The sequence below is a fragment of the Rhinoderma darwinii genome, chromosome 4, assembly GCF_050947455.1.
Source record: "Rhinoderma darwinii isolate aRhiDar2 chromosome 4, aRhiDar2.hap1, whole genome shotgun sequence".
In the NCBI taxonomy this organism is placed as follows: Eukaryota; Metazoa; Chordata; class Amphibia; order Anura; family Rhinodermatidae; genus Rhinoderma; species Rhinoderma darwinii.
Genome location: NC_134690.1, coordinates 312099938 through 312119002, shown reverse-complemented (window position 1 = coordinate 312119002; position 19065 = coordinate 312099938). Strand labels below are relative to the sequence as shown.

Here is a 19065-nt window from a genome sequence, read left to right as displayed (position 1 = left end):
GGCGTTTTGCTGGTATTTCAGTTTATAATGTGGGGGCATATGTAGGCTGGGCAGAATACATCAGGGGCATAATAAGAGGGTATAATAATAGGGTAAATAAATAATAATCCGCAGATATGTGGCCAGCGTCGCACCTATAAATGGCGCCCGATCTATCCGCTTTTGAAACACTGCACATTTTGCATCGCCATATTCTGGGAGCCGGAACTTTTTTTTTTTTTCACCACCGGAGCTGCGTGAGGGCTTATTTGTTGCGGGACAATCTGTAGTTTTCATTGGTACCATTTTGGGGTACATGCGATTTTTATGATCACTTTTTATTCAATTTTTCGGCAAGCAAGGTGACCAAAAACCATCAATTCTGACAATGATTTTTTATTTATTTTTTCTACGGCGTTCACCCTGCGTGTCGATACAATTACATCGATACTACAAAATGTAAAAAAAACGATATACATATGGTGTTTGCACAATAAGATAACTTATTTATAAAATAAATGATTTTTTGTGTCTCCATATTCTGAGAGCCATAACTTTTTTTATTTTTCAGTCAAAAAAGCTGTGTAAGGGTTGTTTTTTGCATGACGGGTTGTAGTTTGTAGTGGTACTATTTTGGCGTACATGCGACTTTTTATTGTATATTTTGGGAGGGGTGGTGACCAAAAAATAGTGATTCTGGCATTGTTTTTCGTTTATTTTATTTGCGGTGTTCACCGTGCGGGAAAAATAATATTATAGTTTTATAGTTGGGGTCGTTACGAACGCGATAATACCAAGTATGTGTTCATTATTTTTTTTTTGGTGTTCATTTTTTTCATATAATAAAAGGCTTATCATAGGAAAAAAAAGCAGTTCATGTCACTTTTAACTTTTATTTTTACACTTTTTTTTAAAAAACATTTTTATTCTTTTTTTTACTTGTCCCACTAGGGGACACTTAGACTTGCAGCTTTGATCGCTGCTGGAATACATTACATTACCTACGTTGTTTAACCCCTTCAAGACACAGCCTGTTTTGGCCTTCAGGACACAGCTAATTTTTTCAAATCTGACATGTTTCACTTTATGTGGTAATAACTCCGGAATGCTTTTACCTATCCAAGCGATTCTGAGATTGTTTTCTCGTGACACATTGGACTTAATGTATCAAGCAAATTTTGCCAGTAACAAAGTATTTAATTGTGAAAAACACCAAAATGTAGCGAAAAATTGCAAAAATTTGCATTTTTCTAAATTTATATGTATCAGCTTGTAAGACAGATAGTTATACCACACAAAATTGTTGCTAATTAACATCACCCACATGTCTACTTTAGATTGGCATCGTTTTTTGAACATCCTTTTATTTTTCTATGACATCACAAGGCTTAGAACTTTAGCAGCAATTTCTCACATTTTCAAGAAAATTTCAAGAGGCTATTTTTACAGGGGCCAGTTCAGTTGTGAAGTGGATTTTAGGCCCTTATATATTAGAAACCCTCGATAAGTCACTCCATTTTAAAAACTTCACCCCTCAAAGTATTCAAAACAGCATTTAGAAAGTTTCTTAACCCTTTAGATGTTTCACAGGAATTAAGACAAAGTAGATGTGAAATGTTCACATTTTTTATTTTTTTTTTGCAGAAATTCATTTTACATCTATTTTTTTTGTAACACAGAAAGTTTTACCAGAGAAACGCAACTCAATATCTATTGCCCAGATTCTGCAGTTTTTAGAAATACTCCACATGTGGCCCTAGTGCACTTATTGACTGAAGCACCCGCCTCAGAAGCAAAGGAGCACCTAGAGGATTTTGGGGCCTCCTTTTTATTAGAAAATATTTTAGGCTCCATGTCAGGTTTGAAGGGCTCTTGCGGCACCAAAACAGTGGAAATCCCCCAAAAGTGACACCATTTTGGAAACTATACCCCTTGAGGAAATTATCTAGGGGTATAGTGAGCATTTTGACCCCACAGGTTTATTGCAGAAATTATTGGAAGTAGGCCGTGAAAATGAAAATCTACATTCTTTCAAAGAAAATGTAGGTTTAGCTAATTTTTTCTAATTTCCACAAGGACTAAAAGGAGAAAATGCACCACTACTTTTGTAAAGCAATTTCTCCCGAGTAAAACAATACCCCGCATGTGGTCATAAACGGCTGTTTGGACACACGGCGAGGCTTAGAAGGGAAAGAGCACCATTTGGCTTTTGGACCTCAAATTTAGCAGGAATGGTTTGCGGAGACCACGTCGCATTTGCAAAGCCCCCAAGGGACCAAAACAGTGAAAACACCAAAAAAGTGACTCCATTTAGGAAACTACACCCCTTGAAGAATCCATCTAGGGGTGTAGTGAGCATTTTGAACCGACAGGGGTTTCATAGGTTATTAGAATTGGGCAGTGAAGATAAAAAAAAATCCTTTTTTCCAATAAGACGTAGCTTTAGCTCAACATTTCATTTTCTCAACAAATAAAGGAATAAATGAACCCCAACATTTGTAAAGCAACTTCTCTGGAGTACGGCAATACCCCATTTGTGGTCATAAACAGCTGTTTGGGCATACGGCAAGGATCAGAAGAGAAGGAGTGCCGTTTGGCTTTTGGAGCACAGATTTGCTGGATTGGTTTCTTCACACCATGTCACATTTAAAGCTCCTAAGGTACCGGTACAGTGGAAACTCCCCAAAAGTGACTCGATTCACGAAACTGCACCCCTTGAGGAATTCATCTAGGGGTGTAGTGAGCATTTTGACCCCACAGGTGTTTCATAGATTTTATTAGAATTGGGCAGTGAAAATAAAAAAAATCCTTTTTCTTCAATAAGACGTAGTTTTAGCTGAAAATGTTTCATATTCTCAACAAATAAATGAAAAAGAGCACCCCAACACTTGTAAAGCAACTTCTCCTGTGTACGGCAATACCACATATGTGGTCATAAACTGCTGTTTAGGCACAGAGTAGGGCTCAGAAGGGAAAAAGCGCCATTTGGCTTTTGGAGTACAGATTTTGCTGGATTAGTTTCTGGTCGCTATGTCGCATTTGCAAAGTCCCTGTGGGACCAAAACAGTGGATCCCCCCCAGAAGTGACCCCATTTTTGAAACTACACCCCTCAAGGTATTCACCTAGGGGTGTAGTGAGCATATTAACCCCACAGGTGATTGGCAGAAATTGGTGTGCACTCGATGTTGCAGAGTGAAAATGGTTTTTCAATAGATATGCCAATATGTGGCGCCCAGCTTGTGCCACTGGAGACACACACCCCAAAAATTGTTAAAAGGGTTCTCCCGGTATGGCGATGCCATATATGTGGAAGTAAACTGCTGTTTGGGCACACTGTATCGTTCAGAAGGGAGGTAGCGCCATTTGGCTTTTGGAGCGTGGATTTTGCTTGTAGTAGTTCTGTTTGGAGTCTTACTGGTGTTTCCGTTTATAATGTGGGGGTACATGTAAGGCGGGCGGAGTATATAAGGGGCATAGTCAGGTGGTATAATAATGGGGTAAAAAAAAACAATAAAATAATCCATAGTTGTGTGTTACGCTGTGACACAATCCTTTCTGCATAGGCCGGTGTTGCACTAATAAATGGTCTTTACTTATTCCACACTCCGCACCTTTGCAGTTTGGGGAATTTTGCTGGGAAAGTGTTGTCCTGGTATAATACGGGCGCCCTCACTTCCAGCAGATATTTTTGGCCCTCCCCTTCCTGGTTCCCTAATTTTAGGGGCCTTGATAAATCGCCACTTGAAACAGAAGAAACGTTCCCCTCGGGCCGGCACAACTGCATATTTTTATTTCCTGGCTTATTGGTGCCTTGACTAATTTTATTTTTTCATAGACGTAGTGGTATAAGGGCTGTTTTTTTTTTTGTGTGACGAGCTGTAGTTTTTATTGGTACCATTTTGGGGTACATGCGACTTTTTGATCACTTATCCTTTTTTTTTTGGGAGGCAAGGTGACCAAAAAACAGCAATTCTGGCATCTTTTTTTAGTTCTTTTTATACAGCGTTCACCATGCGTTATAAACTACATGTTACCTTTATTCTGCGGGTCAGTCCGATTCCGGCGATACCCAATTTATAGCACTTTTTATATTTTACAACTTTTTGCACAATAAAATAACTTTTGTAAAGAGAATGGATTTCTTCTGTCGCCAAGTTGTGAGAGCCATAACGGTTTTACATTTTTCGTCGACGGAGCTGTATGAGGGCTTGTTTTTAGCGAGACGAGGTATCATTTTTATAAGTACCATTTTTAGGTACATGCGACTTTTTGATCACTTTTTATTTCAATTTTTGGAAGACAAAGTGACCAAAAAATAGCAATTATGTCAGTATTTTTTAGTGTTTTTTTTTACGGCGTTCATTGCACAGGATAAATAACATAATATTTTTATAGTTCAGGTCGTTACGGTCGCAGCGATACCTAATATGTATGGCTTTATTATTTTTTTCAATAATAAATGACTTGATAAGGGAAAAAGTGCGATTGTGTTTTGTGTTATTATTTGAAACTTTTATTGTATGTTTTACAACTTTTATTTTTACTTTTTTTACACTTTTATTTAGTCCCACTAGGGGATTTGAAGGTCCAACTGTTTGTTTGATGTTCTAAAACATTGCACTACCTATGTAGTGCAATGTATTAGAACTGTCAGTTGTTCACTGACAGCAAGCCGATCAGGCTCCGCCTCCGGGCGAGGCCTAATCGGCTAACGTAATGACAGATAGGAAGCCATTGTTAGGCATCCTGTTGCCATAGTAGCAGTCGCCAGCCTTGCCATCGCATGGCAAGGCTGCCGATTGCATACAAACCACTTTGATGCAGCGATTGCATTGAATCGCTGCATTGAAGGGGTTAATGCCAGGAATCGGAGCTAGCTCCGGTTCCTGCCGATAGATCGGGGTGTCCGCTGTAACATACAGCGGACACCCACTGCTGATTACGCCGGCTCAGCTTCTGAGCCGGAAGCTGAGCCGGCGCCATCTTGCTGATGGTACTGGAAGCCTCCTGGGCCCCGCCGACGACGGGACATAGGAGGATTCCGTTATGGGCAGATCGGGAGGTAAGTATTAGCCCTCCGATCACGTTGCTGGGGTGCCGATGGCTATAAAGTCCTCACATGCTGCGATCTCTATTGAACGCAGCATGTGAGGGGTTAATCGGTCGGATCGGAGGCTAGCTCCGGTCCTGCCCGATACCTCAGGGTGCCAGCTGTAACATACAGCTGTCACCCGGCGGTGATGTCGCTGGCTCAGCTCCTGAGCCAGCTTCATCTCCATGAAATTGCGGGAAGGGGTTAATGCATTCCAACTGTCATTGTGACGTGACAGTCACACTGATAGGAAGCCTACGACGACCAGCCTCCGGCTGGTCCTCATAGGCTTCTGTACATGGCAGCTCGGAAGCCATTGTCTGGCGTCTGGTTGCCATGTGTACCATCGCCAGCCCCCGTGATTTCCCGTGGGGGCTGCCAATCTGCGCTAAACACCTTAAGTGCAGGGTATGTGCAGGTAAGCATAGCAAACTCCCTATAGACGAGCATATTAACCTTTTGGATGCCTGGAGCCGATGTATCTTCTTTGTCCGACGACAAGGTTGAAGGACCTGTGGGTGACGTCACGCTGTGTCTGCTGTGAAAGAAGCTGGGTGGGAACGATGAGAAGTGTATGATGCCGATTTGTCAGCGTCATACACTTCTATTCACAACGCCCAGTTGGTAAAAACACAATACACGCCCAGTTGGTAAAAACACAATACACGCCCAGTTGGAAATACGAGAAAACACGTAGAGTTGTCTATTGAAAAGTGCATTTGCATAAATATAAAATTGCTCATAACTTGGGCAAAAATGATTGTTTTTTTAAAAAAAACAAAAAACTGCTGTTATCTACAGGGTGGGCCATTTATATGGATACACCTAAATAAAATGGGAATGGTTGGTGATATTAACTTCCTGTTTGTGGCACATTAGTATATGGGAGGGGGGAAACTTTTCAAGCTGGGTGTTGAGCATGGCGGCCATTTTGAAGTCGGCCATTTGTTATCCAACTTTAGTTTTTTCACGTCGCCAAGGGGTTAAATGTAACCTGTCATGTGGTACATGCTGTCCCATCTGCAGGCAGTATGTTATAGAGCAGGATGAGCTGAGCAGATTGATATATAGCTTTGTGGGAAAAGATTTAGGTTAACCTGTATTTTATTGATATATATCCCTGCTCAGGGGCATGCACACAACCGTATTTTTCATCCGTAATTACGGACCCATTCATTTCTATGGGCTATGGACACCTCTCCGTATTTTTACGGACTCCCCATAGAAGTCTATGGACGCTTCCGTAATTACAGGTGGCTACGGATGTGCATCCGTAGTAGTCCGTGATTACGGAAACATTGCTATGCCAGAGATTCTTCCGGTTTTTTGAGGAACCGTAAATACTGAAGTGAAGGGTCCGTGAGAAAATAGGACATTTCCTATTTTTTTCACGCTTCACTACATACTCTAGTCTACAGGTGATGCGTGACAACGCGTCCCGCAGAGCACGGATGCACCTCGGATGTGAAAAACTGACGCTCGTGTGAATCCGGCCTTATATTTATGAGGGAACTCATGTATACCGCCTCCCCTCTCAGAGATTGATTGATGGGATGCCATAGATCTGGTTGTACGCTCGATAGTAGTCAGTCACTGGTGAGATGAATACAGCGGACTCCTTTATTAGGTTCTATTCGCTAAATTGCATATTCTTTAAACTGCAGTGGACCGGTCCCAAAACTGTGCTGCACGTAATACAGGGTACTATGACAGATCCGCTTCTAATATACAAGTTCAGCTTCACCAAATGATGAACCTACATCTTATCCATACTTGTGACTCTCTGCGCTCACACTTGCAAAATGTCTTTCTGTAAAAATAAAAACCTGATCATGATAAATCTTATATAGTTCTATAATGGCAACGTGTGTCAGCCCTAATCATAATCATACAGATTGATAAACTGTATAAAATGCAGAGAATGAAAAGTACTGCAAATACTGATCGTGCAGCAAATCTACAAAAAAATAAATCTGAATGTAACTTCTTCAAACTAAAACAAGAAGTTTACGTAACAAAAAGTATTTGTTTATTTTTGAACAAGATAAAAACAAGACATACAGAGACACTTGCCTTGAATAATATCAGCTAATCTCTATATTTATCTCCCTGTGTAAGAAAGCAAACAAAAATGAAGAACCTAAGACAGACGAATAAGGAACGCTCATAAACTAAGAAGACATTTAGACTCATGTTAAAAAAAATACATTGACATTAGAGCCCAGTATAACAATAAAGCTGTCCAAGTTAATAAGTTTTAGACAAAAGAGAACTGTACATCTATCCACACCTATCCCTAGAACAGGGGCTCCGACCCCCGTCCTACCTTCGGTCGCCTTTGCCCAGCCGCTGTCTGATGGGTGGCTGTGTTTCCCGAAAACAGGCGAACGCATTTTTGCTATGCGGTTTCCGGAACTCCAATAGAAGAATGGGAGTTCCAGAAACAGCATAGTTCGCTGTGCTTTGAGGTTTCTGGAACTCCCATTCACTTCTATGGGAGCTTCGAACACAGCGTAGTAAAATGCATTCGGCTGTTCCCGGATGACCCAACCCCTCGTGCCGTTTTTCACAGACTAAGGCCTTATTCACACGGACGTGTCTGTTTTGCGCGTGCAAAAACACTGCGTTTTGCGCACGCAAAAGGTTTGTATCTCATCAGCATATGGTGCGCGGCTGCGTGATTTTCGCGCAGCCGGCATCATGACGACACTCTGGTTTTATATTTACAAACAGAAAAGCACGTGGTGCTTTTCGGTTTTCATTCATTTCTTTTACTACTGGAGCGAGAATCATGCGCGGCACCCGGAAGTGCTTCCGTGTGCCGAGCGCGATTTGCACGCACCCATTGACTTGCGTGCTGCGCGAAACACGGCCAAATATAGGACGTGTCATGTTTCATGCAGCGCACATACGCTGTGTGAAATTTACTGACAGTCTAAGCAGCCCCATTCATTAACATAGGTCCGTGCGACGCGCGTGAAAATCACGCGCGTAGCACGGACGTATAACACGTTCGTGTGAATAAGGCCTTATTCACTTTAGCATGGGAATTGGGCCCGTGAAAACGGACCGACGATTCTCCATTCTGTGGAAAGATAGGATATGTCCTATCTTTCCACGGACGGGAACCCGGCTGGCACACAACAGTCATTTGCATTAGGCATAAGTTTACAAAGTAAAAAGACCTTTAACGTGGTCCAATTTGCAGCATGTTGCACATGTACCCCAGGATTTTGCTAAAGATGGCCATAAACTTAACGATTATCATTAACAATTCAAATTGTCTAATGTTAATAAAAAGAGATTGGATCCAAGCTACGCCTTTGACTAATGCTTTACAAAGGACCGCTATAAGCAAGGTATATATATATATATATATATATATATATATATATATATATTCAATGAACTTGCAAGCACCCATATAAGCAACTTCAAAAGATATCTGCAGTTTAACATATTATTGAGAAAAGTACACTAATCTGTGACTTACCACTGTTCTCACACTGGGAGCAATGTATAAGCCTTTCGGATTTTCCCTTCTTGGCGACGTCCTTACCCTTCAGACAAATTCCACAAATAGCATTTGGGATGGACTTCGGCTGGAACGGTAGAAAAGGGTAGTAATGTCACCTCATACGAACCCAGTAGGGGCTCCCCATAATTTCAATATCCAACATTAAAAAATATATAAGACCCTAGCATGCATACATATTTATCTACCTATAGCAAAATGCAGTTAAAGCTTTGCAAAAATAAATCTAATAGGTTATACAATAACGGTTTAAAACTCATTTTACTATAATACATTGATCAATTTTTCTTGTCAATTAACAGTTCAGGCTTATTTCTGTATGTACTATTAAATTCACAGATCATGGATACTTATTTGAAGAGCATCTCCTCCTAAAATGAAAAGGCTTGAAAATAGTCCATGGGTTACACTCTTGAGTTTAGTCTTTCAATATCCTATTAGCCGTTTTTGAGCTATCCTATAAACTATTGGGACAAAGAGAACACACAAATGGATGCTAGGGAAAAAAACAAACCATATGCTTAATTAACCAGATTACTCTGTAATTTACTAAAGGCTAATTGGCAATGATAATATAGCAAAACCTCAAAAGCTTTTTAAAGCCCAGATTTATTACCTCTGTACTAGCTATATATAACCTACTGTAAGGCAAGTGCAATATATTCCAAAGTATGTACCTGCAGTACATGAAGCATAATATCAAATACAAGTTAATATACACAGTATAATCTACTTATGGTTGAGATAAAGTTCTCATATATGGAATAGAATCGGAATATTCAAGCTACGCTAAATAATAGCATTCATCATAAGTGACCAAAGGAAATGATTGCTTCTCCAATTGCTACATCCCATGGCAGTGTGTCTATAGTGTACCTACATGTGTTAAAGAGCAGTACTTCTGTGCCCTAACTGTATTCACTATACTGTACGGCAGGGTTTACAGGATGCCAGTTGTCCGGACCAATGCTATCTGGACCAGCAAGCGGCACTTTGCATTATGCCGCTGTCAGAACGAAACCGGCAGCACGAAAGTGAGCTTTTGGCTTCACAGCATAGTTAGGTGCTGCTGGAGCAGAGGCGTAAAGTTAGACCACTGCCACCAATGAAATAAACAGTTTGAAGAGTGAGGGAGGAAGAATGAATGGAGGAAGGGCAGAGGCAGAGCACAGCGTTATCGCATCACCGCAGGCAAGGACCACCTACCACAGTGTCAATAGCATGTTCCCATCCTGTCTGAGACTGTCAGTGGTCCACTGTGAAGACCGTGGATATGTCAAAAGTAATACAAACATTTTTTATTATTGACATTACATTATTAAGGCACATGGGGTTTCTAATTTAGTATCCCCATGTGCCTCACCTTAGTAAAATAGCAATCCATGTTCTTACTATGTTTGGTTCTGCATATACTTGTAAATCTGCATTCTCCACTATGAATCTGGTGAAGAACAGATACCAAACTCTGATGCAAATGCTCATCTGTGATCCGTCTGTTCGAATGGCAGACACCCCTTTTGTATCTAAAATCTAAGGGCTGGTGAAAGAGAAGAGATACCTGTTTTTCCCACTAACAAACAACAAATCTGGATGTAAATTGTTCGATAAAGTTTGCAAAGAGTTACATCTTTACTATTTCTGTTAAGGATCTGCCAGGCACAGCTTCTGTATCCACGCCCATAGGTAATCAGTCTGCACCTGCTTCTATGTCTGTGAGACTGACTCCATCTTCCACCACTCAGGATGGCAGGCTTAGGAGTGGGAGAGCCTATCACAGCCTGGCCAGACGGAGCTAGCTCCCGCCCTCTGTCTATTTATACCTGCCTTTCCTGTTCCTCCTTGCTTGTGATTCTTCTCGTTTGGTTTCCTGGCCCTGCTGCAGCTTCTTGAACCATTTGACCCTGCTTCATATTGACCCTGGCTTACTGACTACTCTCCTGCTCTGCGTTTGGTACCTCGTACACTCCTGGTTTGACACGGCTAGTTCACCACTCTTGTTGCTCGCGGTGTTGCCGATGGAAACTGCCCCTTTTCCCTTGCTTCTGTGTACCCTTGTCTGTCGTGCACTTATTGAGCGTAGGGACTGTCGCCCAGTTGTACCCAGTCGTCTAGGGCGGGTCGTTGCAAGTAGGCAGGGACTGAGTGGCGGTTAGATTAGGGCTCACTTGTCTGTTTCCTTACCCCCATCATTACAATTTCATTATTAAATAGGATGGGAGGTGTCGCTTACAATGAAAGGCTAGAAAAATTGGACTTGTTCAGCTTGGAAAAAAAAGACGTCTTAGAGGAGATCTTATTAATATGTATAAGTATATGTGTAGTCAATACAGAGAACTAGAACATGATCTGTTCCTTCCAAGGACTCTACAAAGGGCAAGGGGACACCTATTGCGTGGGGAAGAAAGAAGTTCCAGACATCAATATAGAAAAGGGTTCTTTACAGTTAGAGTGGACAAGTTATGGAATGCCGTTCCCCAAGAGGTAATGATGGCAGATACTATGTCAGCATTTAAAAAAAAGGCTAGATGCTTATTTATTTACGAATGGAATAGAGGGTTATAGTAAATCAGGCAAAGAATAACGGGTAATTTATTGAGAAAGGTCCATCAGGTTGAACCGATGTCTTTTTTCAACCTATGTAACTACTGTTGTTCAGCTGAAGAGAGACCCCGGTAAATGGACCTTTGATAAAAGTAGTTGAGTACCCCTTCTGTACAGCATAGGCTGCATCTTCGTTTACGTTGGCCACACACCTGGGAGCCACAATACTTAGGCCTCATGCACACGAGCGTGTCCGATGCACACGCGTGTGAATTAGGTCCTTGTGTGTGGCGTTATGCATCAGTGTGCTTTGCGAGTGGCATGCGTTATTACACTAATATAGGACATGCAGTATCTTTCACACAGCGGACTCTCGCTGCATGAAAAATCACACGTGTGAACAGCCCCATTAAAATCAATGGGTCCATGTGCTGTGCGTTGTTTCAACCAACAGCACACGGACGTGATTCACGCTCGTGTGAAGGGGGCCTTAGAGTCTGTCATTAGTTTATAAATTCCCTATCTTCTATCTAATCTAATAGGCACTTTGCTGCTTAGAACTACAGTGTGATTTTTCAAAAGTTTATTATTTATGAGCATTTTTCTAAATATGCTAACGTGGCTAATAGCCAAATAGGAGGGGACTCTCTTTCACTCTGGGCGGTGTAAGTTTTCTGTATGACGCTGTCCAACCAGCATACAGCTTCTCCCCCTTTCCTGCCCAGCAACACAGTCTGATCATATAGTATACAGCTTGCATTCTAGACTGTTTTCAACTGGCGATATATCCGGTTGTTTCATAGATAGAACTGCGATCCTGGTGTCATATGAAAGATTAGAATCTCCTCTTTCATATGCCACCAGAACCGAGATATGGCTGTTTGAAGTGATCGCCCTTCCCCCCTCGAATGTGTCTCACACTGTGTGAAGCAGCTTCATGCTGATAGGACAGCGTCAGAGGCTGTGCGGTAGCTCCACCTCAGGAGAATCGCTGCGGTTACCACCCAGTTGTCTAATAAAGGCTCATTTGCATATTTAGAAAAAAGTCCATAACTTTTAAGATAATAAACATTTTGGGACACAATTTTCACTAGCATTATCAGCCTATTAGATTAGCTAGGAGATTGGGCATCACTAAACTAGTGACAAAGCCTCTAAGAACTTCAAGTAAAGTGACCTGATACTTCTTGTAATGTTTGAAAAGTCCAAGCACAACTAGCGAATGCATTTTGCGCTAATGTAAGAACTTGTAATAGATCATCCGCACACTTATTTTCGCAAAGCCTCAACTAAAATCTGAACAAGGTTTTTTCCCCCCTCTACACGAGCGTATGAAATTTTTTATTCCACACAATTAAATTTTATTTATAAATGACAGTGGTGTGTAATGTTCCCCATCTTTCATAAACCAAACAAATTAATGAAAAAAACTTAATAAAAAGTGTGGGTCATAAACCACCAATTTGATTTCAATATTGTAATCACGAGACGGCCGCCTACCATGAGCGCCTATGTGCCGATTCCATCACAATAAAGATCCAAATTCCAGCAGAAACTATGTTGACGTTGTGGATCTTGATGTGACTTCAAGCATTCTTCCCAGTCAATGCTGAATCATTAGAGAACAATGATAAAAGCCAAAGGGAAACCAGCACTGAAGCTATTCGCACATGCAACCTGTAACTCCGATTACTAAGGACTCTGCATAGAACGTTAGAAAGAATGCTTTAAAATAAGGTGGTTTTATGTAAGTTGTACTCATTTGAAGCAATTTTTTTTGCCTTTTAGAAAGTATTTCGCAACTATGAAATCTTAATTCACAAGGGATTAATGAGTTGTTCATACAAAAAGCTTTCATGTAGTGAGGAGCGTCTCCGTGTAATCTTAAAAGATGACAGAAGCAGTCAGAATGACATTAATGCTATTTATTAATAAAGCATTTTCAGTCTCTTTTTACACAATAAAGCAAAATACGTGAAACATTCATAAATGTAAGTCTACAGCTAAAAAATAAATATAACGGAGATAAAGCTAAACACTTAAAAACATTTCATAGGACAAAATGCCTATATTACACGGTTCTCATTTTTAACTATTTCTTCTGTAACTTGAACAACAAACCTTTGGCATTTTCTGTTAATCTGTGCAATGCTGACCTAAGGAACAACAAGAATTTTGTTATACAAAACTTCACAAATGAAGTAAGGCACATAGCCACGTATTTAGGGTTTCCATCAGTTCTACTTTTGTGGCCACACAAGGGACTAGAAACGGATTCTGTGAAGATAGCTAAACTTTAAGGAGAAGCAGAGCCCGCAAATAAATATTGCCCCAATGTTCCATTATTCACCTCGTAAATAAATATACACTCCGATCTTTCTCCCACAAGAGGGCACCACACAAGCAAACTGCCTAAATTCTCCATGTTTTAAAGCGTAACGTAGGAAGGTCATGTGCACATGGCTCATTTATATATACACCGATTCATGTGCATAGGATCATTAAATGACACACGACTTCAGATAAGTGCACACATTCTATGATCTAGCAAGTGTTAATGCTTCAACACCCATATCAATCCACTTGACCAACACCACAGTAAACTAATGACACATTAAAGTTGTGTGTGAATGAGCATATCAAATATGATTCCAAAGTGCACACAGCTTTATGTAGGAACAAGACAGAGAGCATCACAAGTTGTGCATTTCCTTTTCAGTAACACACAGTCTACTCTAAACACTGCATTATCAACAAATTATCTGCTTCCACAAGTGCAAGGGTTAAAGAGAACACTTTCCTTTTGCTGAAAATTAGCAAATCGTAATATAAATGCCTGTAAGTTGCTTCTAGCAACTGCCTCTGAAACAGACTGGGCACTGCTGCTTTTCTAGTATAAATCTGCAACGTAACAGGTTTCATGTGGCACATCCCAGCAGATGAAAGGTTTTTCTTTATATAGTAATAAAAAAAAATGTACGTACGTTTTTTTTTTAACTTAATACTAGGTCTTCAGAAAAAAAACAAAAAACAAAAACTCAAACATTGTTAACAGTAAAGTATTATAAAAAAAAAAAAAAAAAAAGGGCTAGTTAAAAGGAGGAGTTATCCAGGACTTATAGAAATCCTTACTAGGGAAGGGAATGCTATAAGATATTAAACCATCAGATACTCACAACAGAAATCCCCCCCCCCCACTCCAGTGCAGCAGCCCTGTTCCCCGATGCTCCCGAGAGCTTATGCAGTTGTCAAATGCGGTTTATTGGTCACGTGCCGCTGCAGCCAATCACAGGCCTCAGCCGTGATGCTCCCATGTACGGCACGTGACCTCATAGGCTAATGATTGGCTACAGCCCAACATGACCCCTGCGGGAGTCTCTGGGACCATAATGGAGGGGACTGGGCCACTCCCATGGAGTGGGGGAGGACATTCCTGCGTGGAGTACCTGATAGTTTATTACTTTATAGCATTCCCTACAATAGTAAAGATCTCTAAAAGTCCTAGATGACCCCTTTGAAGATCCTATCAAGGTCCTGGGTGTTCTCTACCCTCTGTTTCTTATCTCAGTTGGAGATGTATAAACGAGTCAAGCACACATGTATTCTGGGAACGTCCGATATTGACTTGCTTTTGTTCAGACGTTCAGCGCATGATTTCCAAATTCACGGACCATGTAACTAAACCAAATCTCCCGCCTTGTTTTTGCTACATCTCTACAACATCCCCTTATCAACTTACAAATGCTCCATGCTTCGCAATGGGGTAAAGGCAGTAAGGTCCTCTATGGAAACAAACCACCCCTCCTTCGATTTCTTTGTGGTTCAATAAAAAACAGGAGATTATGAGGATGGATGTACTCACTGCTTCACTCAGGTGCTCCCAAGACAAGTTTCCTAAACCCTGGCAACACTGGATTAGGGATGCACGATGCATCGAAACTTCGATACTGTGCATCCCCAATCGGTTCTATACCGTTATTTCATGTATTTCGATACTTAGCTGTGCAGCCGCACAGCTAAGTATAGTAACACATGAATGTATGAGAGCGGGGCTGCGGCTGTGTAATAAAGCCATTGCCCCGTTCCTGACAAGTGCGCGCCGTCAGGATGATGTGATGCGGCCAGCGCTGCACTAATGAGTGCCGGCAATGAAGACAGAACACGGCGGGTGCACTGCAAAACACCCCCATGTTCTGTCTTCAGTGAGTGAACCGCCGCTCATTAGTGCAGTGCCGGCCGCATCACCTCATGCTGACCGCGCACGCACTTATATCAGGAGCAGGACCATGGCTGGATTACACAACCGCAGCCCTGCTCTATAACGGCGGAGATCAGAGAAACCTCTTACCTCCGCCATTATTCCCCTGAATGCTGCGATCAAAACAGACTGCAGCATTCAGGAGAAAATGAGAAGGGGGGATGCCCTTTGGATCGCGTCACAGGATTCCCTGTGACGCGATTGAGGGACATACCATATATGGGCAGACAGTCCAGGGTCCATTGAAAGACCCCCGGGCTGTCTCACCATATTTCCTGTTGTTAGGGCATACTTAGGTATGTCCTAACAACTGCCGGTGTACTATCCGTACACAGGCTAATGTACTGGCATATATCTGATATATGCCAGTACATTAAAGTTTAAAAATAAAGTAAAAACAATATAAAAGTAATAAAGTAATATTAAATTTAAAAAAAAACACACTTTTTTTTTTTTTACAATAAACATTAAAATAAGTCCCAATACATAAAATACACACATTCGGTATTGGCGCGGCTGTAATAACCTGCACAACACATTTTTTGCATCATTTATGTGTGCGCTGTAAAAAAATAAAATAAACTGCTTTCTATCACTTATTAATGTGAGGCACGAGGTGTGATGAATTTAACCTCCATGTGCCTCACATCAATAGTAATTAACCCCATCATGTACCTTACATATTAACCCATTATGACTGAGAAACATGATGGGGTTAATTACTATTAATGTCAGGCACATTCAAAATTAATCACATCTCGCGTCTCACAACACAAAATGGAAGAACTTTTTTTTAATTATTAATGTAGGCAAAGTATCGTTTTGGTATCGAAATCGCAATACTACATGAAGTATCGGTATCGAAGTCCAAATTCTGGTATCGTGACATCCCTACACTGAATACGTTTTCAAAACTTTGCAGAATTTAGATCCTTTTCTCTTTGTATGGCCGATGATTGTGGTCTTATATTTCCCTCCCAACCCCCCCCCCCCCCTTTCTTTTCTCTGTTCTCTTTTTTTACTCTATTGATGTAATGAACACTTAAAATCTGATACACCATTAGCTCTCCTACAGATTTATTACTACATTATGAACCGTTTGGTTTTCGGTTTGAAAAATTACAGACCGCAAGTCAGAAATGTGGAATAAAAGGGAAACATTTTTTAAAAAAAAAGACCGCTGGGCCACACGTATAAAAAACTATTGGCGATGTTGCCCAAAAAGCAATATGATAGGTTGGCTATGGCCAACTATTCCTATTTTTGGTTTGTATTATTAGTATACAGGAGACCTCCTGGCCAACCATTGCACACCTTCAATTTAAATGCAAAATGTAACTTCATTATAAAATATAAATATTTCTGCCATTTTGAGAAGTTCACTGCAAAACCAAAATGAGTTACAACGGTTTTTGCCTCATAACTGGTGCAACAAGTTCAGCATGCTACAGCAAAACCACAAGACAGGAGGCTTTACATGACACTTCTAATATTCACATTGACTGAAACAACTTGAAGATACAAGGCTCTGTTCACATCTGCGCAGCAACATCAGTTTATAACAGCACCGACAACAGTCTGCCGGATCCTTTGCATGACTGATACCAATGACGCTTAAAGGGGCTCTGTCACCAGATTCTGCAACCCCTATCTCCTATTGCAGCAGATCGGCGCTGCAATGTAGATAAGAGTAACGTTTTTTGTTTTTAAAACAAGCATTTTTGGCCAAGTTATGACCATTTTTATATTTATGTAAATGAGGCTTTCTAAAGTACAACTGGGTGTGTATTGTGTTCGTTATATCTGGGCGTTTTTACTTCTTTTACCAGCTGGGCGCTGTGAATAGAAGTATCATCTTCTGGCAGTGCAGACAGACAGCGTGTTCTCGAGAGATCACGCTGTGACGTCACTTCCCCAGGTCCTGCATCGTGTCGGACGAGCGAGGACACATCGGCACCAGAGGCTACAGTTAATTCTGCAGCAGCATCGGCGTTTGCAGGTAAGTCGATGTAGCTACTTACCTGCAAACGCTGATGCTGCTGCAGAATCAACGCCTCTGGTGCCGATGTGTCCTCGCTCGTCCGACACGATGCAGGACCTGGGGCAGGAAGTGAGTGACGTCACAGCGTGATCTCTCGAGAACATGCTGTGTCTGTGCACTGCCAGAAGCTGGGTGTTAACGAAGAGAAGTGGATGATGCCGATTCGTCAGCATCATACACTCCCATTCCTAACGCCCAGCTAGTAAAAGAAGTAAAAACGCCCAGATGTACACACATAATACACGCCCAGTTGTACTTTAGAAAGCCTCATTTACATAAATATAAAAATGGTCATAACTTGGCCAAAAATGCGCTTTTTAAAAAAAAAACAAAAAAAAACGTTACTGTAATCTACATTGCAGCGCCGATCTGCTGCAATACGAGATAGGGGTTGCAAAATCTGGTGACAGAGCCTCTTTAAAGAGGCTCTGTCACCAGATTCTCAAATCTCTATCTCCTACTGCATGTGATTGCTGCAATGTAGATAACAGTAAAGTTTTTTTTTTAAAAAGCCTTAATTTTTGGCCAAGTTATGAGCTATTATATATATATATATATATATATATATATATATATATATATATATATATATATATATATATATATATATATATATATGCAAATGAGCTTTGAAATGGACAATTGGGAGTTTTTTTTTCGTTATGTCCAACTGGGCGTGTATTGTGTTTTTAACTGGGCGTGTTTACGTGTATGACGCTGACCAGTGACCAGTTAGCGTCATACACTCTCCATTCATTTACACAGCAGCGATGTGCAGCCACATACACAGAGATTAACGTTAATCCAGTGTCCTGATAATGAATACACATGAAATCCAGCCTGGACGTCATGTGTATTCAGAATCCTGACACTTCTGAATCTTTTCTGTGAGATTCCAGCAAGCCACGCGTAATCTCACGCGATTACGAGGTAAACGAGATTTAGTTTCCCTTGCTGGAAATCTCAAAGAAAAAAAGAGTCAGAAGTGTCAGGATTCTGAATACACATGACGTCCAGGCTGGATGATCACGTGTATTCATTATCACGACACTTGATTAACGTTAATCTCTGTGTATGTGGCTGCACATCGCTGCTGTGTAAATGAATGGAGAGGAGTTTATGGCGCTGACTGGTCACTGATTGGTCAGCGTCATACACGTAAACACGCCCAGTTAAAAACACAATACACGCCCAGTTGGAAATAACGAAGAAAAAACGCCCATTGTTCTTTTTAAATAAAATTTTATAGCGTTCAACGTGCGCATAAATAACATAATATTATTTTGCGGGTCAATACGATTACGGCTGTATGAGGGCTTATCTTTTGTGCAACAACCCGTTTTCATTTATACCATTTTGGGGCACATATGACTTTGCAATGTATTTTGTATGAGTTTTTTTTTTTTACAGTGTCCAAATTTATATTAAAGATAGTTACAGATGCAGCAATACCAATTTGTGAATAGGTTTTTATTATTATTAAAGAATTTTGTAAGGGAATTTTTTTTATTTAACTTTACTTGGGATATGTTTTTTTTCTTAGAACACTAACCTTTTTTTTTTCACTATTTTTTAGTCCCTTCTAGGGGACTTCAAAATGTGATCCTTTGATTGCTTA

General features: G+C 40.8%; 2 protein-coding genes across 7 annotated transcripts in view; one reads left to right on the top strand and one right to left on the bottom strand.

The window, feature by feature from the left end:
• Nucleotides 1-19065, bottom strand: part of PHF10 (PHD finger protein 10) — a 243444-nt gene that overhangs the window by 45755 nt on the left and 178624 nt on the right. For 2 of the 6 annotated variants that reach the window (XM_075862731.1, XM_075862735.1), the window contains one exon: nt 8566-8674. The exons of 1 other annotated variant lie outside the window; for it this stretch is intronic. In XM_075862731.1, coding sequence (XP_075718846.1) covers nt 8566-8674 — 109 coding nt within the window. Of the gene's footprint in view, nt 1-7145; nt 7182-8565; nt 8675-13112; nt 13305-19065 lie in introns of those variants that run through there. 3 more of the 6 variants (XM_075862732.1, XM_075862733.1, XR_012883215.1) reach the window with 3 other exon arrangements.
• The window catches only part of C4H6orf120 (chromosome 4 C6orf120 homolog), a 108968-nt gene that overhangs the window by 59243 nt on the left and 30660 nt on the right, over nt 1-19065 (top strand). The window lies entirely within an intron of this gene.